Genomic DNA, 18205 nt, shown 5'->3' with positions numbered 1-18205 from the left:
TCCTGGCTGCCTGGTGCCAGCAGTCAGTCCCAGYGCTGCTCTCCTTCAGAAGGAGCTGACACTTCCTTCATCTCACTGCAAAGCTTTGGGGAGGAAAAATGGATATGAAGTAAGTGTCATTGCCTTGATCCATTTTCCAGACCACGGAAAGAAATACAGTGCATTCTGGTGAATATTTTAGAAATAAAAGCAGCAAGAATGGGGAAGGAAATATCCAGAGTAAATATTTTTTAAGGTGGCAAGAAAGCAAAGATGGATTTTGCTGCAAGTACACTGTAGCAGCCCAACAGGATAATACATATTGATATTTAGAGATATGCAGGAATACAGGAATTTTCTTTATGGGGAGCAGCTCCATCCCTGCAGATGCCCTTGTTGGAAGTCCCTGTGAGTCCCTGTGAATGTCCCTGCCAGGACAAGGACAAGCTGTGATAGAAGAATAAAGTGTAGCTGATGCAAAGGTGCTCGGCATGAAAAGGTGCTCGGCAGCATCAGAATTTTTGGCATCTCCCAGTCCATCCATAATGAAAACTGGACAGGATCCAGACAGCTTGGTTGTCTTGGCTGTGGTAGCACCAGAATTCTCAAATGAGTGGAGGATTAGGAGCCTTCAGTATAGACAGGAACTCACCTCCGAGGCCTCCAGCTCATGTCTCTCTTGATTAGTGTGTTTTTTATCTGATTGTCAGTAAAAAAAGCAGAAAGAAAAATGTCCTCCCACTCAGCAAATGCAGTTATAAAATCCTTCCTCATGGTTACAATGRGGCTGATTAATTCCATGGATTTATCTGACAGCACCTGTTAGAGACCAAGGAAGTCATGGAGCTGCACTGGATTATCTTGATTGATTGCTGTTTGTTCCCAGGAGAGTTTGTCTGAATTAACATTTGAATATTGCAGAACTGCTCAAGGAGCACCTTCAGGGAGGCTCGGGAGTCAGGAACAAGTCAAGAATGGGTGTTTTTAGTTTTTCTGGGCAGTTTCACAGCAGCAGAAATCAGGGATGAACTTGCAGGTTCAGAGGCAGGGGGAATGTGTGGCTGGGTGGAGAGCAGGACTRGATCATGGAATCATGGAATTGGAGAGGTGGGAAAAGCTCTCAAGGGACCACTGAGTCCAGTCATTCCCCCAGCATGGCCAAGGCCACCACTGACCCATGTCCCCAAGTGCCACATGCACACGGCTTTAAATCCCTGCAGGGATAAGAACTCCATCCTTGGCCYTGTGCCAGGGCTGAACAGCCCTTTCCATGGAGAAATTTTCCCTAATATCCAATATAAATGGCACAGATTGAGGCCATTTCCTCTCATCCTGTCACTTGTCACCTGGGAGAAGAGACCGACCCCCACCTGGATCCCCACCCCCAGCTCTCAGAACAGGGACCAAAAGGCAGTCAGGTACATAAACACCATGAGCAGATGGGAAGTCTAAATTTTGTCAAATCCAACTGATTTGGCACTTGTGTGAGTCAGGCTTTTTTTCTCCAAACACATTAAATTGTGTTTTTTCTCACTGTATTCCCAAGACTTGCAGCAAAGAATTAACTGTGGTTACAAAATGCAGATTAATTAAGAGCCCTGAGGAGWTGGAAAGGCAAAAAAAGGTTGCCAGTGTCTCATTGCTCCTTTGTTTCATTTGTTCCCAGTGAGCAGTGCCACCTCCCCAAGGGCAGGATCAGAGGAACAAGAGCTTGGAGCAGAACTCGGCTTCAGGCWGCTGCCTGGAGGAGCTGGGAGAGCCCCTCTCCTGTCAGGGGRACAGGCAGGGCTTTGTGGAAACCACTCCATCTGTCTGTTAGGCTGTGAGGTCACAGGGATGGCTTCTACACTCCTGKAATCATCAGTGGCTTCATCCTCTGTGCTCCTTGCTGTTGATTTGGGAGCTCCAGGAATCCCAAATTAAATACATATTRAATACATTTTTCCCTTTGGGACACAAGCAGAGGGTGCTGGCAGAGTCACTGTTTTAGAACAGAGGAAGGAACTGGAAAAGCTTTTCCAAAAAAAAAGTGCAAACAAGGCCATTAATMACTTGCAGTTTGTTTTTGCTTTGTGGCAGACAAACCTCAAAGGCTGATGTCCCTCCTCGCTCCAGCACACGTACATGGCTCAAGCTGGATGTGCTTTTTGGGAGCCTGGGGATGCTCAGCTGCTTCTGCAGCTGGAGAGAACCATTTTGCAGGGCTCTTATTTCATGAGGCTTGTGCCCAAATTCCCACATGCCCTGCACTGGGGACCAGTGGGGTGCCACAACTTCCTGCAGATTTAATGAGGGATTTTCCCTTTCCCCCAYGGTGCCTGGAACACGTGTGTATCCACGTGTGTGTCCTTCCTCAAGGGATTTCCACATTTCTGCTGGACTGTGTACAGTGTTCACAACCCCAGCTATCCTGGGCAGGGCTGAATTCCTGGGACTGCACCTTCTTGGGAAGAGCTGAGGTGACCAAGTGCCGCATTTGAGGGATTCACAAGTGAATCAAATRCAATCAAGAGAGGAAATTCACTGTTCCTTTGCAGAATCAGCACAGCTGTGATGCCATCACATCTTTCTCCCATGGAATATAAACAACTGGCATCACAAATCATCTTTGATAGATTTTCTCTTCCCCCTGAGAGCACTTTGCACGTGGAAATGGGACAGTTCTGCCAAGGGCAGGCACTGCACCCCCCATTCTTCCCTGGTTTGCAGTGAGCAGGTCTGTCACTGTTGGCTCTGCAGGCAGCTTTCCCCATCCCAGCCCTTCCTGGAGCAAAGCACTGGTCAGTTGGGTTCTGCAGGAATGGCCACACAGAGCCCAGGCAGGTGAATTAAGGATAGAGGATTCAGCTTTTAATTTCCTGCCTTCTGCTGGARCACCAGCGCTGATTCTGTGTCATTTTTCTGCTCCCTTTGAGCTCCCTTTCTGACCTTCTCAGCTAACATGGAAACAAAATCCCAGCACAGCAGCCAATTAAAAGTGTTAATCAAGGAAAAGGCTGACTTTGCTGACACCTTGTGCACGTGGTGTGTTTGAGATCTGCAATTAGAGCAGCTGAATTATTGATAGGAGCTGAATGTCACTGAAATGCCACCAAGGTATTCCTGCCCCAGTGGCACTGGGGGAAGGGAAGGGCTGCAAATCCCAGTGTGGTGAATTTGTAGGRTATCACATTGCTGAGGAGAAACATGGCACTACCCTACAGCTCTTGGAATTTCTCAAATGTCCAATACTCCTTGCCCAGGCAGGTTATTGCCATCAGCTCATGAGGGATGAGTCAGAACAGATCTTTGTCCCCAAAACCAGCAAAATTTCCTTTAGTTAACCTCAGGTGCCCTTGCTTTGTGGAGTTGTGCTGAGAACCTGGTTTGAAACCAGCAGAGATGGTAATGTTTGAGCTGCCAGATGTTGTATATTCCTGGAGCAGGATGGGTAATGGAAGGGTGACATCTCTGTGGGTGTGACAGGAGTCACCCTCTGCTTCAGGCCAGGCCTGGTACATCCCTCTGGTTATGGGCACTGAACCTCATCTTGGTGTTTTCATGTGGAATCCTGATGATTTTTCCATTTTTTTTTTCCATTATAAAATGTTTCCTGGTGTGATCAACATGTCCAATATTTTGGGTCACTGGTGGCCACTGCTGTGGTTTCTGGTGTCAGACCCCACGGTCCCCTAAGGTCTTTCTAGGAATACTCCAATTCAGTGCATCCATCTGATTTTTGGGATCTCTTGTCCTCCACAGCCCAAGACATTATGTTCAAATTATTCCTCAGTGATAATTACATGCACAGCTTATGCTGGCCTTTTAAAACACTCTTTAAACCATCAAATCTAAATAATTTCCACTTGGATTAGCACTGAAAAATGAATATTTAATTATAGCTACCTTATAAGCGAGTGGCTGTCGTTGGGGAGGGCAACAACAAAAAATAGTCAACAGCAGCTCCACAAACAGTTGAAAAATACCTGGCAACAGAAGAACATTTGTGAAGGCACATTTCTCTTGAAATTCTTTCAAGGACWTTTTTATTAATTCAGAGTAGTAATTCCTAATTTTGTCCTGCCTGATGTACAGCTATTCTCCTTCTCATCCATGAGACCTCCAGAACACGATTCCCCCATTTGCTTCCTGTGTTTTCTTGTTATATTCTGTATTTTACCCCTCTCTATCATCCTCTTGGAATTGCTGAAGGTAAATTGMGAGTRAAGCTGGCAGARGTTTTCAGCAGTGGRTGAATCCAGCAAAAGCCAGTGATTACACAGAATTCTCAGCATTGATCACAAAATGTATCAAAGTTTGATGGAAAAAACTCTTGGAAAAGGTTATTGCCTTGATRTGGAATTGCCTGAAGGTGTCTGAGGGGAACATCCCTCAATTACCACCCTAGAGGTAACAATGGCTGGATCAATCCACTGTGGTTGAAAGATAATTGCTGGAAAAATTACAGTCTGGCTCAGAAAATATCACTGCAATGAAAGGAGAACTTTCACCAGTCAAGTGAGTTTTAAAATGAGAAGAAAAATAAGAATTGAGCGCCTTATTCTGTGCACAAGGACTGTGATTGTGTTAAGGGATGATGTGAAAGCAAAGTCTCTGAGCCTCAGCAAAATCGTGCTCCAATCTTTATTCCCTCAGTTTGTCAGAGCAGAAATAGAAACATTAAAGAGGAATAATGCAAATGGCACTGRCAGGATTTCCAAAATAAATTCAGCTCTGTCAGTTTTTCCTCCAAAYACATTTTTATTGGTTTCCCCAGGACTGCTGGTGCCCGGGATACACCATTGCTGCAGGTGCCAAATTCAATWGGAGAATTGAGTCAATTTTTTAATAAATCCATTTATACTGCAGCTTCTGCATTAGTGSATGCATTCACTATCCTCACTTTGGCATACATTGTTTCCTAAGAATCCAAATAGAAAGATTTTATTGCTATTCTGACTTCACTCAGCCACAGCCTGTGTCAAGGTTTGGGGAATGTTTTCTGGTTCTTGCTGTGGAATCTGCTCTGCCTCTGGATTTTCCAGCTCCTCTGCCCAGGCAGCATCAGGGCTTTGCAATGAGGTGTCGGAAAACTGGGAAACAGCCAGGATRTTTTCTGCCAGGATGAGAGTTGGGATTGTTCATCCTRGAGGAGAGAAGGTACCAGGGAGACCTCAGAGCCCCTGCCAGTGCCTAAAGGGGCTCGAGGAGAGCTGGAGAGGGACTGGGGACAAGGGACGGAGGGACAGGACACAGGGAATGGCTTCCCACTGCCAGAGGGCAGGTTTAGATGGGACATTGGGAAGGAATTGAGCCCTGTGAGGGTGATGAGGCCCTGGCACAGGGTGCCCAGAGCAGCTGTGGCTGCCCCTGGATCCCTGGCAGTGCCCAAGGCGAGGCTGGACAGGGTTTGGAGCACTCTGGGACAGTGGAAGGTGTCCCTGCCATGGCAGGGGGTGGATGGGATGATCTTCAAGGTCTCTTCCAACCCAAACCATCTGGGGTTCTTTGGATGCCCTCTGTTGTGCAGGATGGATCCAGAATTGGAATTACAGCTTGCACTGACATGTGGGAATATCTGTGACYGGGGCAGCCTGCCAGCCTGGCAGAGCTGCCTGCCTTTTGAGGGATAACCTGGCAGAGCCTGGGAGCCCTGCAATCCATCAGCCTGTGCCACCATTTGGCCTGTGTGGGTTCAGAGGCAGCACCCAGAACTGAGGAGATTTTGGAAAGCCAACATAACATTTGAGCTTCTTTCCTTCTGTACCGACAGCTCCCAGCACTGGCAGCTCAGTTCAGAGGAGGGCTGGACTCCAGTGCTTTTCCTGGACAGCACATTCCCTGCAGCTTTGGGAAAGGAAGAGTGAACAATAACAACACCCAGRGGTGCTGAGCTGGCTCTGCAGTTTGGTTTAGCTCTGGAACACTCCAGGAACTCCTTCACCCCCCACAAAATACCATTTTCTATGAAAACAGACAGTATTTGCCAAAAGGGAATCCTGAAGGATCTCCTCCAAGGTTGTTGCTGCTCCTGCTGAAATAACCAAGCTCTGCAGACACATTTGAACCTGAGGGAATCTTTTGCTGCAGACTAAAATTGCTCTTTGGATGTGATGGGCTCAAAACATCAATGCAGTGAAATTCTCAGGGATGTGAGTGACCTGTGCATTCTGCACTGCTCTGCTTGCCTGCACAGTGATTCCCTGTGRATCCATGGGGTGTTTGATGAGGGGGAGCAGGAGGAAGGCACAGATGAGCTGCTGTGCTCAGGAAGCAGAGGAGAGAGGGACACTGAGTTGAATTCCAGCAGTTCTGCAGCCCTGTGGGGYGTTTGGAGCCATGTGCACTCCTGTGCTGGCTGCTCGGGATGGGTGGAGGAGCTTTATGGAAGGACACTGGGCAGGATGTGAAGGTTCCTGGCACTGGAGTGAGCAGTGCTGTGTCACCTTGCCATGCCACGCCTGTCCCTGGGACAGCGGTGCTGTGACGTCGGTGTTGTGACGGCCGTGCCTGTCCCCATGTGTGTCTGTGGAATGTCTCCCTGCTCCCAGCCCTTCCTCTGCCCTCCCCCTGGCAGCACCTCTCCAGGACAGGCTGTGTTCCTGTGGGTCACAGCAGGGAGAAGCCAGGATCCTTAATCCTCTGTGTCCCAACAGAAACCCTCACTGAGAGTTTAATCATCACTAAAACTGATTGTGCTCACATTTTTTATACTTTTGGGCGGATTTGGACTTGAAAACCTTTCCAAACATGCTGAACTGACTGACGTGCTGATGGATCCCCTGAGAAAAGACAGCAGCTTTGTCCCCTGCAGATGCCCCAGCAGAGCACTGGAGTCCCGTGGCAGCAGCAGCAGTGCCAGAGGCAGCTGCTCGTGGGTCCCAGTGAGTCAAGGCAGCCATAAAGTCAAATATGGCTGGGAGAAGTCACCTGAACACCCCAATAAACCCACCCCACTGCTTTCCTCACAAGCAGTAATGTATTTGCACTGATGCCGAGCACACTCTTCCTTTTGTCCTGRAATTCCCCCTGCACTTTGTTCTGACAAATATTAAAACAGTTCTTTATTTCCCTTTAAAGTTTTTATTGACAATGTTGTAGATGTTCCCCTCCCATCTCCAGCACCACATGCCCAGGAGAGGAATTCAGGCTTTCAGACTGAAGATGAATAACGGGTTTTAGAGAGCTGGAATTGCTGGATTTTCCCACCAGGGTGGCTTTAAYGTGACAAGTCAGTTTATTTGCTGTTCTTTTGCTGGTGGCTCAGTGCTGCAGAGTTGTCCCTCCTCTTACACTTCTCAGGGGTCCAGCTTTAAGGAATCCCCTCCTGGGCTCTCCTGGAGACAGGAGTGAGTTTCCTTGGAAGAGATTTAGCARAGCTGCAGTAGGGACAGGCTCTCTTGAGGTCTCAGCTTCTCTTTCATCTGTGAACAGCTCATYCCCAACACCTCTCAGGGATCATGGTGCTCAGGGAAGAGGAATTCTCTGTTGTTTTAGTGGAGGCTGCAGGGTACTGAGAAGTAATGAAAATCAGTCCTTGGGGTGGCAGAGGAAATCTGTTCTGTCTGRCTAATGACTCAGTAAAAACAGGCTGAGAATTCCCGAGCCAGGGCAGGCAGATGGTGTGACTGGAGACGTTCGGAATGCAGCAAACCAAGAGCCTTCAGCCTCTGCTTCCAGTAACTCCAGTTCCTTCCTGTCTGTCCCCACCTTGCCCAAGGCCGTGCTCATCCTTTCCTCCAGCCCCGAGTGAGCACTAAAAGGTTGTGCTTTTCCAGAGGACAATGTCCACAGCTCCCAGCCCTTCCATGGTAATTTTCATTAACTAATCTCTTCAAAAYATCCAGAGCCCCTTGAGCCATCTGGGCAGATTCAAGTCACAGATTTGGATTCCTGAGGTGCTGATTAAATCCTTCTGTTTGCTCTGAGCCCTCAGTGCAGCCAAATGTCCCCCTCCAAAGCTGCTCACACAAACAGCTCGGGGGCTTGGATTTGTGGAGAGAAGGTTTTTAGCTTTGGGAGGGCTGTGCTGGGAACCCTGGTGCTGGCACAGCCATGAATCCCAGATTGGTTTGGGTTGGGAGGGACCTTAAAAACCATCCAGCCCTACCCCCTGCCATGGGCAGGGACGCCTTCCACCATCCCAGATTGCTCCAAGCCCCGTCCAACCTGGCCTTGGACACTGCCAGGGATCCAGGAGCAGCTGAAGGATTGCTCAGGCACCAGGCAGGAGTGAACAGGGGATAAGCAGAGGTGCAGGGCTGGTGTCTTTACAGAGCTCTRTGAAGAGCTCTTACCATGATCATCCTTCCGGGGGTGTCATCTGGGAATTGGGAAACCTGGGACTGAGGTTACAGGTATTCCCTGCTGCAGAAATTCCCTAATTACTAGCAAGGTTTGGGAAAATAAAAGGCCAAGACAGCTCTCTGGCTGGGTCAGGAAGGATTTAAACTGCTGAAATTTGAATTTAACAGAGATGCTGAAATACCTGGGGATGCTGTTGGTACCTCAGGTGCTCAGGACACCTGGAAGGGGGAAGGAATTTCAGCCTCTCCAGCCACATGGCCTTTAGCATCAAGAACCTGCAGAGGAGATTTCCTCTCCCCCTGTGCCCTGATTGGAAGGGAGGTTTCCAACATCCATCTCAGAAAGAGATTATCCTATCATGGAACTCAGCTTCCAGTAAAACTTAACTGGGTTTTTTAATGTATTGTTGATCTTTATTTGGTTTATGAACCCGTAACTCCTGGGCTTCCAGAGTGAGATGAATCAGTGCAGCTTCCAGCCAAGAACCTCAGCTTGGGAGCTCTGTGAGAGGTCTAATGGCTGTGTCCTAATTTAAATTAAATAATCCTGGCTTTCACAAGGGGGCCGAGGCACCTGGAGGACACCTTTAGCAAGAGCAGGCAGGTGAGCTGAGAGAACTCCTCTCCTGCCTGGGTGTCTGTCCCCATGGCAGAGCTCCTCCTCTCACCCTCCTGGCACCCAGGGTTTGGGGGTGGAACTCAGCCAGGTCCAGGCTTTTCAACATCTTAGAGGMAAAGTCATCCTGCACCAGTGTGTGCCCTAAGGATGCAGCCAGTCAGCCTGGTCAATGGACACCTGCCCTTATCCAGGAACCAGCACCCCTGGAAGTGTTCAAAACACGTGTGGATGTGGCACTTGGGGACRTRGGTTAGCGATGGCCTCGACRTGATGGACTTGATGATGGTATCTTTTCCAACCTTAACAATTCCATGATTCTGTGATTTTTTCCAACCTCATTCTTTCTGTCTRTCAGAGCCAAGCCCAAGTCTCTCAGCAGTGGTGTCTGTTGGAGTGCAGGACTTGGCTGAACCCTGTGGGTTCCCCACACAAGGGATTCTTGTTTCCTGCAGGTAAACGGCCACCTGGACTACATGAAGCAGATGGACACGATCCTGAAAGCCGTGGGCATTAAAACCAAGGAATGCCAGCCAGAAGAGAAGGGCAGTGGCAGCCTTTTCTCCCCTCTAGCCAAAATATCCCAGCGGGCAGGTGGCAGTGAGRCTYGGAGAGAGGAAAACACTGGCCGAGAAGAGGATCAGGCTGGGGCTGAGGCTCTCCCAGCCGGCTGCTCTCACCAGCGGGGTTCCTGCAGTGAGGCTCGGGGAGAGGAAAACACCGGCAGAGACGAGGATGATGCCGGAGGTGAGGCTCTCCCAGCCGGCTGCTCTCACCAGCCGGATTCCTGCAGCTCCTCCTCGGGAGAGCCCTCGCTGCCCTGCCYGGACTGCTCACACCGYAGGGACAGCAAGGAGCAGGCAGAGGGAAAGGAGTAAAWTAGGGCCGAGCTGCTCAGCCAGCACAAAAACCGCTGTCACAGCACATCCGCGGCGCTGGGATTCCAGAGGATGGAGCTGGCTCCTCCGGGGAAAAGCGTGGCGTGGCGCTGGATCAAAGCAGCCGCCCACGGCACCTCCCCCAGGGAGGAGAGGGCAGATTCCTGCCCGAGTCTGAACTGCTGCTCAGGAATCCGAGACAGATCCYGTCCCAATCCTCGCAGGAAGCAGCTGTCCCCCCTCGGCACCGTGCCCCTGCTGTGACTGGGGGAAGCAGGTGGCTCTGAGGGGATTTTAAGCATGTTGCTGAGGAGTTCATTTGTAGGAAATTAAAACAGTTTTTCCACTGGAGATGAGTTTGGTTTGAGGATCTCAGGTGTGTTTCAGGCTCCACTCCGGACGGATCCACATCCATGCTCGGGCTCTGCTGACCAGGAGGGGAAAGGCTTCGGCTGCCAGCTTCGCTTCCTTCCCCCACTGCTGCAGGCTTGTCTGCACTTTCCCATCGCCCAGACTGTTTCTCCTGTCTCCACACTGGGGCTGATGGTGTTGGAGGCCCACATGAAACATGTTGGGACCCTAGGTGAAAGCAGCAGGAAAACCGAGATGGTTTTGGATGGTTTATGAAAATTCCTCCTGGGCTCTCCAAGCCAGCAACCCACTGAGACTTTCCTTTCGTGTCCCACAGACCTCTCCAGCCTTAAAAGCCCCCTCCAGAAATATTTTTAATTGGCTTAGAACAAAACCAATACTTGGCACAGGACAAACCTGGATCTGTTTGATTTCTACCTCCTCCCATTAAAGTGAATTGTCTCCACTTTCTTCAGCCCCARTCTCAGAGCAGAGGGAAGGACCCAGCTCTACATCCCCTGACAGTACAGCTCCAGCACTGTTTGGGAATGATCCACATCTTCCATAAAAACCCTTTTTTKTTGYTGAGCCCAAGAAAGTGCATCTAGCAGAGCATGGCAGGCAGGTAACTCCCTCTGAGGACACCTCTGGGGTTTTGCGCTTTGCCACAAGGGAGGGTTCAAATTCTCTCACCTCCCATCTGGGGGCCCTGTGGACTCACAAAAGAGGAAATAATGGGATTGCACCTTCCAGTTTGGTTCACACAGGGTTCTCCCCCTCCTCCTCCCCCTGACCCAGCAGCCACATTAATGCCCCCTCTCCCTCCCAGCTTCCTGCAGACCTTACCTGCAGCTCAYTGCCCATGGACTCAGACACGGCTGGGCTTGGGGCTGACACCTTGAGCAGGCAGAGCAGCATGGTTTGGATGCAGTGCCTGGTGATTCCTCTCCCTAAATCCAGCATCCGAGGGGGCTCCATCCATCATGGAGATGGCAGGGACAGGCTGTGGGATCCCACAAAGATGGGGTTGTTTTCCCAGCTGCTGTTGATGCCGTTGGCTGCAGGGATGGGGTGGGATTTCCCTGCTCATCTGAGGGTTTGTCCACAAGCAAGTTCTGTTTAATTACAGAACTGCCTGAATGATCAGTAAGGAATTATTGCTTTTGAACGTTTGGCTTGATGCGGTCTCTCACTCTATGTCCATCTCCCAAGGCTGATTTGGTACCTTACAGACTTCCAGACTCTACGGTGCCTTTTTCTGCTCCTTTTTAACTGGACTTGTAGCTCAAGCTTGTATGTAAAGCTGTTGTGGRAAGATGCACATTTGATCTTGGTGCTCAACACCAGCCCCAAGCTCTCTGTCCATCTATGGCCAAATGGATCCAACAGTTTGAGGTTTGACCCTGTCCCAGTCACCCATCCCTGCTTCCCAGGGGATTTGTGGCAAATAAATGCCAAGTTGATCATAAAAACTCCTGTTCAGTTCTGGAATATCCGTGGGCAACATGGAAAGAAAACTACAGAGTGGCCTGGCATGTGGCTGCTGCTTCCAGCATCCAATATCCAGGGAATGCTCTGAGTCCTTTTGGAAACTGGGGAGTTCCAGGAGCACAGTCGTGGAATTGGGCAGACAGCTTGGAGGGAAGGGGTCCAGGGAGGGCACAGCAGCCAACTGCCAGCCCAAAGGCACTTGAGGRAGAATTTACTAAAATAATTTGTTTTATTGTTTTTTTTAAGTGCCCACTTGCTCACTGTTCCCTCTGCTTTTGGCTCTGGGGCGGGGGCTGGCATTGTCATTTAAAATACAAAATTTAGATTCTTTAGATTCTTATTTGAAGGGGGGGGAAAGTGTATTTTCTAATTGCATCATCYAGGAGGGGATGGATTGTTGGGGTGGGGAAGCGTGATGGTCCTGTGCCAGGAGGGGGGAGCTGTGGGAGGGAGGGAGCCTGGGAGAGGAGCTGATCCCGTTACTACTGCGAGACACCCACRGAGCCGCCGCGAGTCGCGCTCCACACCCCCACGGAGCATCCCAAAATCAGCGTTGGACATTCTGCACTGACTGCAGCCCCCGCAGCACAGCTCTGCACAGACACCAGCAACTGCTGCGTGCCAGGAACCTGAGACAGACACGACTCCAGCGATGATATCTGCCTTCCTGATATTCCGTGGGCTGAAGCAGCCCCAAACCTCTTGTCCGTGATCCACGGGATGTTTTTGCATTGCTCCCCTCAGTGCACTCAGAGCAGATCTGCTCAGCTCTGTGTGTGCAAAACCAAGCTTTGCTTTGGGGTTACAGAGACAGAGGGTCTGGAGCCTGAGGTTCAGCCTCAGCAGAGATGGAAGAGCCATGGGATGGTGACGGTGAGCAAAGGAGGGAGGAAAGAGAGACAAGGCAGGTTAATTCAGCAGCTGCACATGGCTTTGCACTGTTTGATGCTCCTTRTGGGAGTGCCTGGAGCCACCATCCCCTCCATGACCTGCACCAGGYGCTGGAACAGGGAATTTGGGAGATGGCTTGTGGCACATCAGCCCCAGAGGATTTGTCGGGCTCCTGGGGGACCCTTCCCAGCACGCAGAACCACATTAGCCCTGCTCAGGCCACAGGGGTGCCGAGCTGTAGCTCCGTGTCCGGGGGCTCYGCATCCCAGAGGCTGACAGAGCGGGCACCAGGGCCCGGGGGCAGCCTGGGGTCACTCCCCGGGGCCCCAGAGTCGATGGAGTCGGTCTCAGCCTGCAGGGTGAGCACGTTCTTGAGGGATGTGGCGGCGCGGGCTCCGCTGTTGGAATTCCTCATGGACAGGGAGATGGCGCTGGGCCGCGGCTCCGCCGAGCGCCGGCAGCAGGGCAGGAACTTGCCCATGGCTCTCTTGAAGTCCCTCATGAAGAGTGGGTAGATGATGGGGTTCATGGTGCTGTTGCAGTAGCCCAGCCAGGTGAGCACGTCGAAGAAGCCGGCCGGGACGCAGCCACAGATTGCCTGGGGGACACAGAGGGGTTAGGGGCAGATCCCACCTCAGCCCCCATCCACAGGGGTGTCCCAGCCTCCCCAGCACTCCCCTTTCAGCTCCCTTTGGAAGGGTTTGTTCTTTCCTGTTGCATCTTTGGTCCCAGAGGTCCTGCAAGACCCTCGGGGGCCTCCTGTTGAACCCAGCTGGGTTCCAAAGGAAAAGCTTATGGAAACCCGGCAAAAAACCCCCACAGGTTCTTACCTGCGTCACGTTGGTGATGAAGAAGGGCAGCCAGGCCACGAAGAACATGCCCAGGAGGATGCCCAGGGTCAGGCTGGCCTTCAGAGCCTTCTTGCTGTGCTTGTTGGCAAACCTCCTGCTCTCACTGCCAGCCAGCGGCTGGCTCGGGGCACATGGAACCTGCAGCTGGAGACAGGGAGGGGTGGGCAGTGCCTCTGCCCAAGGAAAGTGGCACTTGGTGCTTCAGATCCTGAAAAAACCCTGCCAGAAATTCCCTTCTCTGAGAGGCGGGAGCAGGGCACGCACTGCAGCCCCAGGACCACAGATTAGAAAGAGGAAGCAATAGAAACCCTCAACACTGAGAGCATTATTTTATTTACTGTAAACGAGGAGTTTCTCATTAGGCTGCTCTTAGAGAAAAACCCAGCTCAGTCCATGTGAGGATAAAGCCTGTCCTAAACAGGCAGCTCCATCAGCAGCCTAATGATGGTTTTTAAAAGCAGGACGTGAAACATTTCAGCCTCCAAACACCAGAACCCAGCSCTCCATCCCCTCCTGCAATCTAAAATTAACTGATTATCTCAGCCCTCCACTGTAATTGAACGATGCCTTGTTGCCACTCAGCTTCCTRCCCAAAAAGAAAACAGAAATCTCTAAAACGAGATGAAGATGAAAAAGGTTAAAAGATGAGATTTGGGGYTTCCCTGGCTGACACCTCATTTCTCAGGCAGTTTGGGGCTTCARGGAACCTTTTGGGCCTCAGCTGGAAGACAGAGGGGTGGGTGCTGCTTTTCCATGGCCCACCAAAGACCCTGAGCATCCCCTGATCCCCTGAGTGTGTTTGTGGAGTCCAGAAACCTGGCATCCTGCCATAAAATAAACATTTTTTTATGATATCTTCTGTTTATTCTTTGCTTCTCCTTTTCCTTTGGACCGCCTGGTGCAGCTTATCACGTGTGGGGGAGCTGGCCAGAGTCCTGGCTCTGCTCTTGGAGAGAACAAACTAAATCGAGGTATTTAGAGGCAATTAAGTTTGCCTTCTCCCCGTAGGATATGAGGTCAATAAAGCCTATTACAGGGAATTAAAGCTGTTAGATTTAGTGGCAACTACCTCCTCCTGGAGAAACACAAACAAGTGCAGCCACGTTTTTGTTACAAAACCCACACACTCGGGCTCCACCAGCGAGCACACGAGGAGGGGTTTGGCAGCTCCTCTTATAGAGCAGGTAACAAAAATAGAAGCTTCTGTTCAAAAGAAGGTGCTCTTGGGAATCTGACATTTGCTATTAGTTAAAATCCTTCTCCCCCATATGTCTCACACCCACCACGGCCGAGATTTACGAGTGGAAAGTCAGATAAGATGAAAACCCCCTGGGGATGACGCCAGCCAAGAGAGGGGTGAAACCACGTTTATTTTGCACCGCTGAGCATTTTTGCCTGAATTTTATTTATTTCTCTCCTTCTGCTTGCACTGTTTCTGCACTCACGAGCAGCTTCAGAGCTCTCCATTGCTTGGACAAGGTGGATGTCAGAGATGAGGATGTTACCCAAAATCTCCCTCCCCACGGTTGTCAAAGTTCTGACCCCAAGAGCATCCAGGAGGCAGAAACACCCCAAAATCGTGGGGTCTGCCACAGCAATGTCCCTGCGGGCACCTTACCTGTGGCGTGGCCTCGTCTGCACTGGCCACGGTGGAGGCCAGGGAAGCCACCTGCACCGCCTGCTTGCGGGCCGCCAGCAGGATGCGGCAGTAGGTGAAGGAGATGGCGGCAGAAGGCAAGAAGAAGGTGAGGCAGGAGGCCACCAGCGCGTAGGGCAGGCTGACCAGCAGCCGGCACTGCTCCTCGTCCCCCCGGCCGGTGCCGTTCAGCGGCCGCGCCTCCTCCGCCTGGTGCCAGCCCATCTTGATGGGCAGGAAGGAGGCGAGCGCGGCCAGGCTCCAGGTAGCCAGGATGAGCGCCAGGGCCCTGCAGGACGTCATGCGCAGCTTGTAGCGCAGCGGGGAGGTGATGAGCAGGTAGCGGTCCAGGCTGATGACACACAGGTTGAGGATGGAGGCGCTGCAGCACATGACGTCGAAGGAGGCCCAGAGGGAGCAGAAGTCGCCCCGCARCACCCAGCGGCCGTAGAGCTGGTTGAGCATGGCCGGGGGCATCACCACCAGCCCCACCATCAGGTCCGACATGAACAGCGACACCAGGAAATAGTTGGAGGTGTTGCGGAGGGAGCGCTGGGTGACGATGAGGAGGATGAGCAGGAAGTTGCCCGCCGCGGTCAGCAGGATGATGAAGCACAGGAAGGCGGCCACCCAGCTGCTGCCCACGAGCAGGGAGTGCTCCCCCAGCACGCTGGCGTTGGGGGCCCCCAGGTCCCCCTCCATGAGGAGCCGGGGGCAGGGCTGGCTCTAGGGCTGGGCGCCTTCTCCGGCGTGGGCTGTGCTACGTGATCATGGCCGGGGGAAGGAGGATCATCTCTCTCCWCTCCGTGTCCGTCCTCCCTTCTCCTCCTCTCCTCTCCTCCTGCTCCTCTCCCTCTCTTCCCCCACTCTCTCTCTTCACTGTCACTCAGAGCAGAGTGACATTYCCAGGAGCCGATCAGCAGGACCAAGGTTCCCTCCCCATTACTCACAGAGGTTCCTCGTCCCTGTGAATCCCCCTGCTCGGGGATGTCCCTGGATGCTGTTCCCTGATACTGGGGACGAGCTGGACAGCTCAGGATGGCAGGGACGGCAGGATGCTCAGGATGGCAGGGTGCTCAGGATGGCAGGGTGCTCAGGATGGCAGGGATAGCAGGGTGCTCAGGATGGCAGGGATAGCAGGGTGCTCAGGGTGCTCAGGACGGCAAGGTGCTCAGGATGGCAGGGTGCTCAGGATGTTCAGGGTTCTCAGGATGGCAGAGTGCCCAGGGTGCTCAGGATGGCAGGGTGCTCAGGATGCTAAGGGTGCTCAGGGTGCTCAGGATGCTCAGGGTGCTCAGGATGGCAGAGTGCTCAGGATGCTCAGGGTGCTCAGGATGCTCAGGGTGCTCAGGGTGCTCAGGATGCTCAGGATGCTCAGGATGCTCAGGGTGCTCAGGATGCTCAGGGTGCTCAGGGTGCTCAGGATGCTCAGGATGCTCAGGATACTCAGGTTGCTCAGGATGGCAGAATGCTCAGGATGCTCAGGATGCTCAGAATGGCTGGGTGCTCAGGATGGCAGGGATAGCAGGGTGCTCAGGATGCTCAGGATGGCAGGGTCGGCAGGATGCTCCGGATGGCAGGATGCCCAGGATGTTCTGGATACTCCGCTGCTCTGGACGCCCGGACCAGGCAATAACCAGACGCCGAGATGCTCYGGATGCTCCGGATGCTCTGCACTCAGAATACTTCAGGTGCTGGGGATGCTCTGCATCCCGGGATGTTCCCGCTGCCAGAGCTGCTCTGTGCCCGGGATACCCGGGATGCTGGGGCTGCTCTGGACTCCAGGATGCTGCAGATGCTGGGGATGCTCCGGCCCCCGAGGTTCAGCTCTCTCCCCCCAGCTGAGCTGGGCTTCTTGCAGAGCTCTGTCCCCGGGCTCCCCGAGCTCCTCCGCCGCCGCTGCTGCAGCCGGAGCCGTCAGGAGCGCCGGAGCAGCCTCGGGCGAGGACCGGGATGCTCGCAGCCAAGCCCGCCCGGGAGGAGGAAGATGCGGAGTGCGGGAAGGGATCTCCGCCGCGGCGGAGGTGCGTCCAGCCCGCAGGGAGGTGTGAGACCGTGCGGGTGCCAGCCCGACTTTCACCTGCGGCTCTGGATGCGCGGCAAAGATGCAGAAATGCCGACCGAGGAGGTGGGGCTGGGGGGGAGAGGAGGAGATGAAATGAGGCGCTAATGAAAACAGGGATCTGAGCTAAACTCCGCGAAGTGGCAGCCGGAGAGTTCCCGTTTGTGCCTTAAAGGAACAGCCCCGTGCTCTGCCATCCCTGCCACCTCTGCAGCCCCGGCTGGAGGCACCTGGCAGCTGGCCCAGCAGGTCAGTGGCCAARCCCGGCCAGCAGCTCTGAGTTCCAGGCTCCATGGTCCACGCTGGGTGATAAAAAGCGAAATTTTGCGAAGTCAAATAAGAAAACAACAAAGAGCCACACACAACAGCCCTCAGGAAACAGACAGAGGACTCGCCGGCAGATATTCCAATAACCTGCAGCCGGGGATGGAGGAGCAGGGACAAGGGACAGCCTGGCCCTTCTGCTCCGGGGTTATTGGGGTTGGTCTCGGGGCAGTCCAGCTCCCTGCCTGGATGGGCCAAAGCTGCCCTTTGGCGAGTGGGAGGCACGGGTCCTGCTCCGAGAAGGAGAAAATCCCTCCGAGTCTCTGAGTGCTGCTGGGAACCCCCCGCTGCCACCTCCGCACTCGGGACGAACCCCTCGGGGTGCTGGGCAGGGGCTGATCGGGGCTTTTAATTATCCAGCTGTCCAAAGATGGGTTTTTCCCCACAAATGGCTGTGATTTCTGCTGSSGGASAGCAGAGCTGAGGGCAGCAGCTCCAGCACAGTTCGGAGCTGAGGGTGTGCCCCTGGCACCCATCTGTRCCAGCTGCTGCCCGTTCCTGCCCGAGCCACCACCAAAGCTCTCCATAGCACCTTTCCCTGGGAAGCTGAGCTGCAGATGTGTGGGGGAGAGCCAGCTGTGCACYCCCAGCACCACCCAGGAGCCCACCCCAGCACAGAAATCAGCCTCCTCACCGAGCCCTGCTTTTCTAACCACCACTCCAACAAATTGTGCTTTTCCCCGTGCCCGAATGGGCATCCAGGCCTGGAAACCATCTCTGAGCAGGGGATGAGGGCATGGAAGGCCCAGGGACGCATCCCACACGCACCCAGTTATCCCCCAGGGTCTCAGTGTCCCGCTGCCGCTGGGAAACAGCTGCTGCCAGGCCGGGCTCTGCCCTC

General features: G+C 52.9%; 2 protein-coding genes across 2 annotated transcripts in view; one reads left to right on the top strand and one right to left on the bottom strand.

The window, feature by feature from the left end:
- Positions 1-10107, top strand: part of TMCO4 (transmembrane and coiled-coil domains 4) — a 36645-nt gene extending 26538 nt beyond the window's left edge. The window contains exon 14 of the mRNA XM_057384963.1: positions 9336-10107. Within this exon, the coding sequence (XP_057240946.1) occupies positions 9336-9758 (423 nt within the window). The 3' untranslated portion in view covers positions 9759-10107. The remainder of the gene's footprint in view (positions 1-9335) is intronic.
- Positions 10108-11861: 1754 nt separating this feature from the next.
- On the bottom strand, positions 11862-16073 carry HTR6 (5-hydroxytryptamine receptor 6). The gene is given in 4 exon segments (XM_057384964.1): positions 11862-13089; positions 13322-13511; positions 13513-13550; positions 14961-16073. Coding segments are annotated over 4 exon segments (1332 nt in total). The 5' UTR covers positions 15681-16073; the 3' UTR covers positions 11862-12705.
- Positions 16074-18205: the final 2132 nt, after the last annotated feature.

The sequence above is a fragment of the Malurus melanocephalus genome, unplaced genomic scaffold, assembly GCF_030028575.1.
Source record: "Malurus melanocephalus ecotype Western Australia unplaced genomic scaffold, MMel_1.1 scaffold_759, whole genome shotgun sequence".
Classification (NCBI taxonomy): Eukaryota; Metazoa; Chordata; class Aves; order Passeriformes; family Maluridae; genus Malurus; species Malurus melanocephalus.
The sequence above is the reverse complement of the archived record's forward strand: the minus strand, read 5'-3'. Positions and strand labels throughout refer to the sequence as shown.